Source organism: Arachis duranensis, chromosome 3, assembly GCF_000817695.3.
Source record: "Arachis duranensis cultivar V14167 chromosome 3, aradu.V14167.gnm2.J7QH, whole genome shotgun sequence".
NCBI lineage: Eukaryota > Viridiplantae > Streptophyta > Magnoliopsida > Fabales > Fabaceae > Arachis > Arachis duranensis.
Window position 1 is genome coordinate 99,102,269 of NC_029774.3, and position 13,339 is coordinate 99,115,607.

General features: G+C 38.6%; 1 protein-coding gene across 1 annotated transcript; it reads right to left on the reverse strand.

Moving 5' to 3' along the window:
* Nucleotides 1–7,953: 7,953 nt before the first annotated feature.
* Nucleotides 7,954–8,541, reverse strand: LOC107479848 (uncharacterized). Its single transcript, XM_016099945.1, has one exon. The coding sequence runs from the start codon at nucleotides 8,539–8,541 to the stop codon at nucleotides 7,954–7,956; it is 588 nt and encodes a 195-aa protein (XP_015955431.1).
* Nucleotides 8,542–13,339: the final 4,798 nt, after the last annotated feature.

Here is a 13,339-nt window from a genome sequence, read left to right on the forward strand (position 1 = left end):
CTAATTCAGGTGCTAAGGACACACAAGATAGCTCTTGGGTGGTCCATAAGTGATCTTAAGGGCATTAGCCCAGCCAGATGCATGCACAAGATTCTATTGGAGGATGATGCCAAGCCAGTGGTTCAACCACAGTGGCGACTGAATCCAGCCATGAAGGAGGTGGTGCAGAAAGAGGTCACTAAATTACTGGAGGCTGGAATCATTTATCCTATTTCTGATAGCCCCTGGGTGAACCCTGTCCAAGTTGTCCCCAAGAAGAGAGGCATGACAGTGGTTTATAATAAAAAGAATGAACTAGTTCCTACAAGAATAGTCACAGGGTGGCGCATGTGTATTGACTACAGAAGGCTCAATACAGCCACCAGAAAGGATCATTTTCCTTTACCATTCATAGACCAGATGCTAGAAAGATTAGCAGGTCATGACTATTACTACTTTTTGGATGGCTATTAAGGTTATAACCAAATTGCAGTAGATCCTCAAGATCAAGAGAAAACATCATTCACTTGTCCATCTGGAGTATTTGCCTACAGAAGGATGCCATTTGGTCTGTGCAATGCACCTGCAACCTTTCAGAGATGCATGCTCTCTATTTTCTCTGATATGGTAAAAAAATTTCTGGAAGTCTTCATGGATGACTTCTCAGTATTTGGAGACTCATTCAGCTCCTGTCTTGATCATTTAGCACTTGTTCTGAAAAGGTGCCAAGAGACTAACCTGGTTTTAAACTGGGAAAAATGTCACTTTATGGTGACTGAAGGAATTGTCCTTGGGCAGACAATTTTGAACAAGAGAATAGAGGTGGATCAAGCTAAGGTAGAGGTAATTAAAAATTACCACCACCTGCCAATGTTAAGGCAATTAGAAGCTAAGGATTCTATAGGAGGTTTATAAAGGATTTTTCAAAAATTACAAAACTTCTAAGCAATCTGCTAGCTGCTGATACACCTTTGTTTTTGACACAGAGTGTCTGCAGGCATTTGAGACTCTGAAAGCTAAACTGATTATAGCACCAGTCATTTCTGCACCAGACTGGACATTACCATTTGAACTAATGTGTGACACCAATGACCATGCTATTAGTGCAGTATTAGGACAACGGCATAACAAACTTCTGCACGTCATTTACTATGGCAGCCATGTTCTGAATGACACACAGAAGAATTACACAACCACAGAAAAAGAGCTGCTTGTAGTGGTTTATGCCATTGACAGGTTTAGATCCTATTTAGTAGGATCAAAAGTGATTGTGTATACTGACCATGCTGCTCTTAAATACCTACTCAAAAAGCAGGATTCAAAACCCAGGCTCATAAGATGGGTGTTGCTTCTGCAAAAGTTTGATATAGAAATAAGAGACAGAAAAGGGACAAAGAACCAAGTAGCAGATCACCTGTCCCGAATAGAACCAGTAGAAGGGGCATCCCACACCTCTACTGAGATCTCTAAAACCTTCCCAGATAAGCAACTCTTTGCCATTCAGGAAGTACCGTGGTTTGCAGACATTGCAAACTATAAAGCAGTAAGATTCATACCCAAAGAGTACAGCAGGCAGCAAACCAAAAAATTTGTTACTAATGCAAAGTACTACTTGTGGGATGAACCATATCTCTTTAAGAGATGTGCAGACGGAATGATCCGTAAGTGTGTACCCAGAGAAGAGGGACAGAAGATCCTATGGCATTGCCATGGATCACAATATAGAGGACATTTCGAAAGTGAGCGGACAACCACAAGAGTCCTCTAATGTGGTTTTTGCTGGCCTACTCTCTATAGAGACTCCCAAGAGTTTGTACGTAGCTGTGACAATTGCCAAAGAGCTGGTAATCTGCATCACAGTTATGCCATGCCTCAGTAAGGGATCTTAGAGATTGAGTTGTTTGATGTATGGGGTATTGACTTCATGGGCCTTTCCCACCATCGTACTCAAACACTTACATTCTGGTGGCCATAGATTATGTATCTAAATGGGTAGAGGCAATTTCCACACCCACTAATGATACTAAGATAGTGCTGAAGTTCCTCCAGAAGCACATATTCAGCAGATTTGGTGTCCCCAGAATACTAATCAGTGATGGAGGAACTCATTTCTGCAATAAACAACTTGACTCTGCTCTGATCCGATATGGAATTAACCACAAAGTGGTAACTCCATATCATCCACAGACAAATGGGCAGGCTGAAGTCTCAAATAGATAACTAAAACGAATACTGAAATGGACGGTAAGTACCCGTAGAAAGGATTGGGCATGGAGTCTGGATGATGCTCCATGGGCATACAGAACTGCATTCAAAACTCCTATAGGGACCTCTCCATACCAGCTTGTGTATGGAAAAGTCTGTCACCTGCCAGTGGAACTGGAGCACAAAGCCTACTGGGAATCAGATTCCTAAACCTTGATGCCAAGTTAGCTGAAGAGAAAAGATTGCTCTAGTTGAATGAGCTAGAGGAATTCAGACTCAATACTTTTGAAAATGTAAAAATTTACAAAGAGAAAGCAAAAAGGTGACATGACAAGAAACTGTCATCCAGAGTCTTTGAGCCAGGACAAAAGGTTCTGCTGTTTAACTCTAGGCTCAGATTGTTCCCGGGGAAATTAAAATCCTGGTAGAGGGGACCATATGTGATCACAAGTGTGTCACCATATGGATATGTGGAGCTTTAGGATGTTGACTCTGACAAAAAGTTCATTGTTAATGGATAGAGAGTCAAGCATTATCTTGAAAGCAATGTTGAGCAAGAATGCTCAAAACTGAGACTAGACTAAAGCTCAGTAAAAGTCCAGCTAAAGACAATAAATAAGCGCTTGCTGGGAGGCAACCCAGTCATTAGCAAAGGTTCTTGCTATTTGAATTATAATTATATGAGTCTGATATAAATTATCTTTAAGGTTGATTGTCCAAGTGCAAAAGTTCATAGAGTTACAGAAGGATTCAGAGCACAAAACAGAGAAAAAGAGCTCACATGCTCGAAAATGCCAGTAGGAGGTATTTTGGGCATTAAACGCCAGAATGGGTATCATTCTAGGTGTTTAATGCCAATAAAGATATCTTTCTGGGTGTTAAATGCCAGAATTGCAGCATCCTGAACGTTTAGAAAAACGCCCAGTGATAAAAGATTTCTGGCATTTAACACCAGCCAGGGTACCTAGATGGGCGTTAAACGCCCAAAATGGCCAACAAATGGGCGTTAAATGCCAGAATGGATACCATTCTGGGCGTTTAACGCCAGAAAGGATAGGGGGAGGAGATTTTGTTTTCACTTCAATTTTTTTTTTCAAATTTTCATGTTTTAATTCATAATTTTCTGCATAAACATGTTACAAATTTTCATCTCTCAAATTCAATTTTCAAAAATTTAATAATCTTCTTGATTCTTTTCAATTTTTTTTCAAAATCTCTTTCAAATCTTTTTCAAAAACTCAATTATCTTTTCAATTTCTTTCAAATCTTTTCCAACTCATCATATCATCTTTTAAATTCTTAGATACATCAACAAAAATTCAGATTTAACGTCTTTACATCTTTTCTATATCTTTTGAATTTTAAAATCTCATCTTTTTCATATCATGATTCATCTTTTCCAAATCATATCTTTCTATCATATCTTTTTCAAAATTTTTGAAACCCACCCCTCCCTTTTAAATACACGTTCGGCCATCCCCATTAATCCACCATTCAAATCTGTCTCCCCCTCTACTCCTCTCCTTTCCTTTCTTTTGCTTGAGGACAAGCAAACCTCTAAGTTTGGTGTGTTTTTCCATGATCACTGAGCAAAAACTCACCAAAATCATGGCCCCTAAAGGAAGACAAACCACTCTAAGAGGCAAGAAAGAGAATAATCCAAAACCACTTTAGAATCAAAAGAGGTTCTTAACCAAAGAATATGCAGACCATTACCACAAAATAATGGGTTTGAGGTCAGTGATCCCGGAAGTTATGTTCGATCTGAAAGAAGATGAATATCCGGAGATCCAAGAACAGATTCGAAACAGAGGATGGGAAATCTTAGCTAATCCTGAGACAAAGATGGAAAGAAACATGGTCTAGGAATTCTACTCAAATCTGTGGTTAACAGATAAGTAGAGGATGACGGGAACTGCCTTCTATACCTTTTGAACTATGGTCAGAGGGAAGACTATTTATTTCCACTATGACAAAATAAGAGAGGTCTTCAAGCTGTCTTAACTACAAGATGATCCAGAATCCTTTAATAAGAGAATGGTGAGAGTAGATAAGCGTTTGGACCAAGTTCTAGAGGACATATGCCTCCCTGGAACTAAGTGGATAACCAACTCAAAAGGTTTCCCAAACCAACTCAACAGAGGAGATATCAAACCAGTCGCTAGGGGCTTGTTGGACTTCCTTGGTCATTCTATACTGCCCACTAGCAACCGCTCTGAAGTCACTGTCAAAAGAGCAGTGATGATTTATTGCATTATGCTGGGAAATAAAGTGGAGATTCATCATCTGATCGCTTGTGAGATTTACACAATTGCAAATAAGAACTCCACTGAAGCCAACATGGCTTACCCAAGCTTAATATCTCTGCTATATAAAGATGCTGGGGTAAAAATGGGAGTGGATGAGTTTATCTCAGTCGAGCATCCAATAACCAAAAAGTCAATGGAGGGATAACAAGTACACGACAACTCCATCAAGAGGAGGGCGCAGGAGTTCTTCCCAAAAATCCCTCAAATTGACTACTGGGCCTGCCTAGAAGCATCTGTCACCAAGCTGCAAGAAGTTATAGATTAAGTTAAGGAAGAACAGCAAAATCAAAACAGCATGCTCTGCAAGCTGCTTAAGGAATAAGAAAAGCAAGGGTGTGAGCTACAGGAGCTGAAGCGCCAGAAGCTCTCCCTTGAGGGACCAGACACCCCACAGATTGAAGGATCACCCATCTCCCAAAATAAAGGTTGTTGAGTCCTAATCTTAAATCTCTGATAACTTTTATTATTAGAAACCTATCTTAAGAATTACATAAGTATTAGTAATTAGGGCCTTTATTTTTATTTTTATTATCTCTAAGTAAGCTATAATTTGTTCTTCTAGTCATCACTAAACAAGAATAAAATAGTAGATTCTCTTTAAAGTAAGGAGGCAATTATTTCAAGTTTTCAATAACAAAAATTCTAATTATTTTTTATGTGGTGGCAACACTTTTTGTCTTCTGAATGAATGCTTGAACAGTGCATGCTTTTGATAGTGAAGTTTATGAATGTTAAATTTGTTGGCTCTTGAAAGAATGATGAAAGAAAGAGAAATGTTATTGATAATCTGAAAAATCATGAAATTGATTCTTGAAGCAAGAAAAAGCAGTGAAAAATACAAAAAAATATTTTGCGAAAAAAAATTAAGAAAAAAAAGGAAAAGCCAATAGCCCTTAAAATCAAAAGGCAAGGGTAAAAAGGATCTAAGGCTTTGAGCATTAATGGATATGAAGGCCCAAAGGAATGAAATTCTGGCCTAAGCAGCTAAATCAAGCGGTCCCTAACCATGTGCTTGTGTCATGAAGGTCCAAGTGGAACGCTTGAGACTGAGTGGTTAAAGTCGTGATCCAAAGCAAAAGAGTGTGCCTAAAAACTCTGGGCACCTCTAACTGGGGACTCTAGCAAAGCTGAGTCACAATCTGAAAGGTTCACCCAGTTATGTGTCTGTGGCATTTATGTATCCTGTAGTACTACTGGAAAACAAGATGCTTAGGGTCACAGCCAAGACTCATAAAGTAGCTGTGTTCAAGAATTAACACATTAAACTAGGAGAATCAATAACACTATCCGAATTCTGAGTTCCTATGGATGCCAAGCATTCTGAGCTTCAAAGGATAAATTGAGATGCCAAAACTATCAAGAGCAAAAAGCTACTAGTCCCGCTCATCTAATTAGAATCTGAGCTTCACTTAAAACTTTGAGATGTATTGCCTCTTGATCTTCTTTTTATCCTATTTTATTTATCTAGTTGCTTGAGGACAAAGCAACAGTTTAAGTTTGGTGTTGTGATGAGCGGATTTTTTATACTCTTTTGGTGGTATTTTCCAGTAGTTTTTAGTATCTTTTAGCTAATTTTTAGTATATTTTCATTAGTTTTTATGCAAAAATTATATTTCTGGGATTTACTATGAGTTTGTGTATTTTTCTATGGTTTCAGGTATTTTCTGGCTAAAATTGAGGGACCTGAGCAAAAATCTGATTCAGAGGCTGAAAAAGGACTGCAGATGCTGTTGGATTCTGACCCTTCTGCACGCGAAATGGATTTTCTGGAGCTACAGAAGCACAATTGGCGCGCTCTCAATTGTGTTGGAAAGTAGACATCTTGGGCTTTCCAGAAATGTATAATAGTCCATACGTTTCTCGAGATTTGACAGTGCAAACTGGTGTTTTAACGCCAACTTTTTACCCTTTTCTGGCGTTAAATGCCCAAACTGGCACCAAAGCTGGCGTTTAATGCCAGGAATAGCCTCTACACATGAATGCTTCAATGCTCAGTCCAAACACATACCAAGTGGGCCTCGGAAGTGGATTTCTGTACTATCTATCTTAGTTTACCCATTTTCTGTAAACCTAGGTTACTAGTTTAGTATAAAAACTACTTTTAGAGATTCATTTTAGGACCTCATAACATTTTACCTCTGAATTTATATCTTCTACGGCATGAGTCTCTAAACCCCATGGTTGGGGTGAGGAGTTCTGCTGTGTCTCGATGTATTAATGCAATTATTTCTGTTTTCTATTCAATCATGCTTGTTTCTATTATAAGATATTCATTCACACTTCAACATGATGAATGTGATGATCCGTGACACTCATCACCATTCTCAACTTATGAACACGTGCCTGACAACCACCTCCGTTCTACCTTAGATTGAGTGTGTATCTCTTGGGTTTCTAGTTCATGAGTTTGATTACCTCTCCTGACAACAGAGTGTTCAAATCCGTGAAACTAGAGTCTTCGTGGTATAAACTAGAATCAATTAGCAGCACTCTTGAGATCCAAAAAGTCTAAACCTTGTCTGTGGTATTTTGATTAGGATCTGGGAAGGGGTGACTGTGACAAGCTTCAAACTCACAAATGTTGGGCGCAGTGACAGTGTGCAAAAGGATCAATGGATCCTATTCCAGCACGAGTGAGAATCGACAGATGATTAGCCCTATGTAACCCGTAGTCGGACCATTTTCACTGAGAGGGCGGATGGTAGCCATTGACAACGGTGATCCACCAACATACAGCTTGCCATGGAAGGAGCCTTGCGTGCGTGAAGAAGACAACAGTAGGAAAGCAGAGATTCAGAAGACAAAGCATCTCCAAAACCTCAACCTGTTCCTCATTACTGAATCACAAGTACTTTTTGTTTCATGTTATTTATTCTTCATAAACAAAAATAATTTTTATCATTAATTTCCTAACTAAGAGTTATAAGATAACCATAGCTTGCTTCAAGCCGGCAATCTCCGTGGGATCGACCCTTACTCACGTAAGGTATTACTTGGACAACCCAGTGCACTTGCTGGTTAGTTGTATCGGAGTTGTGTGATCACAAATCCGTGCACCACTCCCTTAACGGCAATCTTTGGCAATATATCTAGGTAGTCCACAGTTAAAACATACACCTCTTCTCCTTGTTTGATGGAACTGGTCATAGTTAGCTCCTCTGAAGTTGCCTTGAGTCTGAGGATGTTGAGGTGCATGCCCGTTCCTCTTGAAGTTTTTCCCACTCCGTTGAAAGAATTCCCTACAGCATCGGTCATTGTTACTTCTATGAGCATCTTTCGCTAAATCCACCTTCCTAGCATATTCTTCCACAACTCTTGCTTTGTTCACTAACTCTGAGAATCTCCTAATCTCCAATGGAGCCACAACGGTCATGATGTAATCCTTGAGTCCTCCTTGGTACTTGATGCATTTCCATCCTTCATAGGACTCAGGAGCTCCCTGAGATACCCTAAAAAATCTTTAAAGTTCTTCGAACTTGCTGGTGTACTGTGCCACAGTCATAGACTCTTGCTTCAGTTGCATGAGTTCAAATTCCCGTACTTCCCTCATCGACTTCGAAAAGTACTTCTTATAGAATATAGTCTTAAACAGTTCCCATGGGATGTCCCCATTCTGAAGTTGCATTAGTCGACACTCCCCTTGCCACCAGTGATGTGCCTCACCCAACAACTGATAGGCTGCAAACTCCACGAACTGATTCTCTGGAATATGTTGACCATTCAACGCACGCTCCATGGCTTGAAACCAGTTATCTGCTTTAGTAGGATCCGTCGATCCCTTAAAACTTGGCGGGTTAACCTTCAAAAAGGTCACTAACGTCATCGGAACACCACTGCCCAAGCTGTTTCCCACACCTTCTCCATTTCCATTGCCATTACGATTCCCATGTCCCATCCTCTTTATAGCCCGAGCAGTCGCAGCAGCGTTCGGTTGCATGGTGTTAGCTAGGTTAGTCATTGCCTCCATAAACTTAGCATGATTATCATTCGGCAGGTTACCCTCATTCTCTCCACGAGTACATAGTTGACCTTGCCTGCGAGACGTCATTTGAATTTTCTATCCACACCAAATAATCGATATCAATGTGATCAGTCTCAATATCTTAAGCTTAGTGCTTCAATTATCCCAAAAGTACTCACAAACAAGCATGCTATGCTTATCAAGCAGATAACCTAAATAGCATGAAAGAAAATTGACCCAGAGTATGCAATGAAGCACAATCGATCCATCCATCAAGCTCATGAGGACAAACCGCTCTGATATCATAAATGTAACACCCCGTTACCTTAAGCTTTACCTCTATCCATAAAGCGAAGGATAACGAATCATCATGATAGTTCTAAAACACATACAATAATAAATATAGAATGAAATAGTAATACTAGAAGCCCGATGAAGGAATAAAAGTTGAAAAATCACATAAAGTGGAATTACAAAGCGCGAAGTGTTCACACACAATAACTAAAAGCGTAAAGGCACAAGATAAGACATGAGACATAATACAATAATAGTCAAGATAGATATATATAAGTATGATAAAAAAAAGGGGCTCTAGTTGTAGTCCGCGGAGTTTAGGCCGATTAGTTACAATAGAAAATACAGAGTTTTTGAGTTAAAACAACTTATACAACTTATCTCTCAAAGTAAGCCTCTAAGGCAATAGAGTATAATAACAAAAGTGAGAGAACTACAATATAAAAACCAAAATACAATAATAGAAAAAGATCCTCCGCTCTGTCACCATCCACAAACTCACCGAGGTCGGTTGCAACCTGCTTCTGAAAAGCAAAAACAACATATGGTATGAGAACCGTAGGATTTTAGTATGGTAACAGTGCCCAATATATAAGATATAAGGTTCTGGGACGCTAAAGGCAATCCTAGAACTCCACATCACAGATATTCAAGCTTAACAAAATAAATAACTTAAACCATTAGCCCTAAATAATTTTATCTAAACTTAGTGGATTCCTGACTAATACTAATCACACTGCTGTATCCCACAGCCTTCGCCAACTTAACCTCCGTGCGATCCCATCGCCCCTGCCTCCCGATCCTCCTCAACGTCAGTAAAACACATTTAACACAAACAAGTAAAGCACAATTAATATCCATGTATAACAAGTAAATCAACTAGCATATAAACATATTATTCAAATAGGCATAACTCAAGTAATCAAAGCAAATAAGTAGATGAAAAAGGCATATGATGAACGTCTACCCTATTTGGCTCATGATATTACTTGTCAGTTCAAAATACCAAGCCGACACATCCCTGGGATGTCGCCTTTCTGCCACGACTAGGGTTATAATGTCCTGCTCACTCTCTCTAGTGCCCAACACTTTATCTTGCGCCCCGTGAGTTATAGTGACCGGCAGACTCTTTCGGGTTATTGTGCCCGAGATCATTCTAGCGACAGAAAGATTATGTGAGCGGGAGACTGCCACAGTTCTCATATCTCAATGTATACGGGAGACTGCCTCCACCCGTACGTCGGTACCGCTACCTCGACAAGCGGGAGAATGCCACAGCCCTTGCCCGAGGTGCATAGTGACTTACCAAACATAACAATTTGGTAATACAGCATAGTTCATAGCACAATTCCATTTATATACATTCTATTAACCACAATCCTTCGTTCTCAAGTTCCAATCTCATCATCCATCATCAATATCTCAAGTTCATCATCAACCCGGCTCTCCATTAAATCACAAGACAAATCCACCCAACTGACATACCAAACCTTAGGCATGGCAAAAATTTTCGGCGGGGTGGGTACCCGCGGGGATTTACCCGTCGGGGGGCAGGTATGGGGGGTAATTTCTACCTGCAGGGATGGGGGACGGGGCCCCATATAATAAACGGGGCAGGGGCAGGGGTAGAGGTCCCCACCCCATGGAGATCTGTTAAATTCCTGTGTATATGAAAAGACAAAAATGCCATTGGTATATATATATAATATGTGATTCATTATTTCGTTGTTGTAGAAAAGAAACCTTAGCCGTCACTTTACTGCTTCAGAGAGACAGAGATAGAATCATTTCCTCCTCTTTACTCCTCACCATGAAACTATCAACCTCGTCTCCTCTCCTCTCCTTCTTGAACATCACCAACCGCCGATCTCCGACCGCTGACCTCCGCGTCTCCTCTCCTCTTCTTCTTGAACATCGCCAACCGCCGACTGCCGATCGCTGACCGTCTCCTCTCCTCTCCTTCTCGTATCCTCTCCTCAGCACCGCCTCCCAACCCCTGAGTGACTCGGTCGCTCACTGCAGGTCTTGATCTCACTGTCACGGCCACATCGTCCTCTCCTTGTCGCTGGTCTTAGGCTCTTCGCTGGTCTGCCCCTTTTCTCCGTCAGGTAAGTCAGTCATGTGGCTTTGGAATTTATGTTTCTGAGTTCTGAATTTTCTAATTCTAATTTCTATTTAGGGTTGATTTGATTCTGAATATCTAATTTAGGATAATTAGGTTTATTGTTCTGAATTTTCTAATTATGATTTCTATTTAAGGTTGATTTGATTCTGAATTTTTTATTTAAGGTAATTAGGTTTAAAGTTCTGAATTTCTGATTCTGATTTCTATTTTGATATTTTGATATTTTTATAATTTTCTAGTGATCATTACCGGGTCAATGTGATTTTTAAATTTAAAAAGTTTGCAACATTCATCCTGGGTTTGATATCAACATGCAATATTTTCTGTTTAAAAAATATTTAGAAAATTTATGAATTTTAAAAATGTTGTTTACCATTGAAATAATCACAGACAAGATTTTATTAAGATAAAAACAAAAATTTGTTGTACATTATCTGACAGCTTCAATTTTTCAATGAGCCACAAAATTGGTCCCTAATTATTACTTAATAATAACATATATATTCATTGATTTTCTAATTCGGTTGATTTCCTTTGAAGCATGCTTAAAGAATATTCATCCATCTCTTCAGTTACATGAATAGCAATTGTTAATTTCATGTATCGATTTTGAAGTTTAGCATTAGCTTTTTAGTCTATATGTCTTCTGAAACATTTATAATATAGGTAACGTAATTGACAATTGTAACTCACGTTTTTATTTTATTTGATCTTGGATTAAAGTGATTTTGATTCATGATTTATATTTCATGATTTATAGAATGTCTTCTTCGGATGCAATGAGTAATACTCTTGAGAAGAGTACTCCATCGAAAGAACCTATAGGCACTAATATTCGAACTACACAAGAGGTTCCTCAATCTCAACCTCAACAACCCCAAACGGATACTGCAGCTACTAATGAAGGAACGACAAACTCTACAAGCGGTGTTTGAAAGAGGGAGTTAACCTCCAAAGTGTGGAATCACTTCAAGATTGTGGAAATCAAGAAAAAATTAAAGGCTGAACGCAATTATTGCAAATCGAAAATACTTTGTGACCCAAAACAAGGTACTTCACACTTACGTGATCACTTCAAAAGCTGCAAGCTCTGCACCACTAAAGATATAAGAGAATGTATGATGAAGACAACTCCAACAACTAGTGGGAAAATAGTTGTGGTTGGTGCATATACCTTCGACCAAGAAAATGCAAGGAAAGAGTTATAAATTATGGTTTGTCTTCACTAGTATCCGCTATCTATTGTGGACCACATTGGGTTTCGACGATTTTGCAATGCTTTGCAACCTCTCTTCAAGGTGATTACTCACAACACTTTAAAGAGTGACATCTTGAAGCTCTACAATAATGAGAGATCAAAGACAATGAATGTCCTTGAGCGTAATAAAAGTTGAGTTGTAATTACGACTAATATGTGGACAGCTAGCAACCAAAACAAAGGTTATATGGCTATCACGGCTCATTACATTGATGATTCTTGGAAATTGCAAAGCTGTCTTCTGAGGTAATAATATTATCATTATAGGTTCTTCCGAATGTTTATATGATTGCAAAGCTGTCTTGTTTATACAAATGCAATATGTTCTTGTGTATAATTGTAAAGCTATCCTGTTTATATAATTGCAAAGTTGTCTTGTTTATAATTGCAAAGCTGTCTTGTTTATAATTGTACTAAATTATCATTACAGGTTTATATATATGCTGGCTCCCCACACGGCTGAGGTACTTTCGGAGGTTCTTGTGGATTGTTTGATGGATTAGAATCTTAATAGAAAGGTATCCACTTTGATTATTGATAATTGATTGCAGTATTAATGACGTTATGATTGAGAATATTTTGACTAAAATGTCACATAGAAACTTTATCTTGGGTGGTAAATTATTTCACATGTGACATTGTGTGCATATATTAAATTTGATTGTCAAGGATGGGTTACAAATTATTTCACATGCTATTGAAAGGGTGAGAGATAATGTTCATTATTAGACTGCAACACCTAAAAGAGAAGAAAAATTTAAGGAAACATGTGCGCAACTTAAAATACCCTACACAAAAAATCTTTGTCTTAATTGTAAAACTAGGTGGAATTCAACATTTTTGATGCTTGAAGTTGCAATTATGTATAGAGATGTGTTTGAAAGATTGTCATTGCGTGAGAGTCAATATAAATTTTTGCCTAGTGAGAAGAATTGGGATATGGCCAATGAGATTTTTCAAAGATTGAGGATATTTTTTATGTGATTGAATTGTTTTCTGGAACAATGATGAGCGGATAATTTGTACGCTTTTTGGCATTGTTTTTAGTATGTTTTTAGTATGATCTAGTTAGTTTTTAGTATATTTTTATTAGTTTTTAGTTAAAATTCACTTTTCTGGACTTTACTATGAGTTTGTGTGTTTTTCTGTGATTTCAGGTATTTTCTGGCTGAAATTGAGGGACCTGAGCAAAAATCTGATTCAGAGAC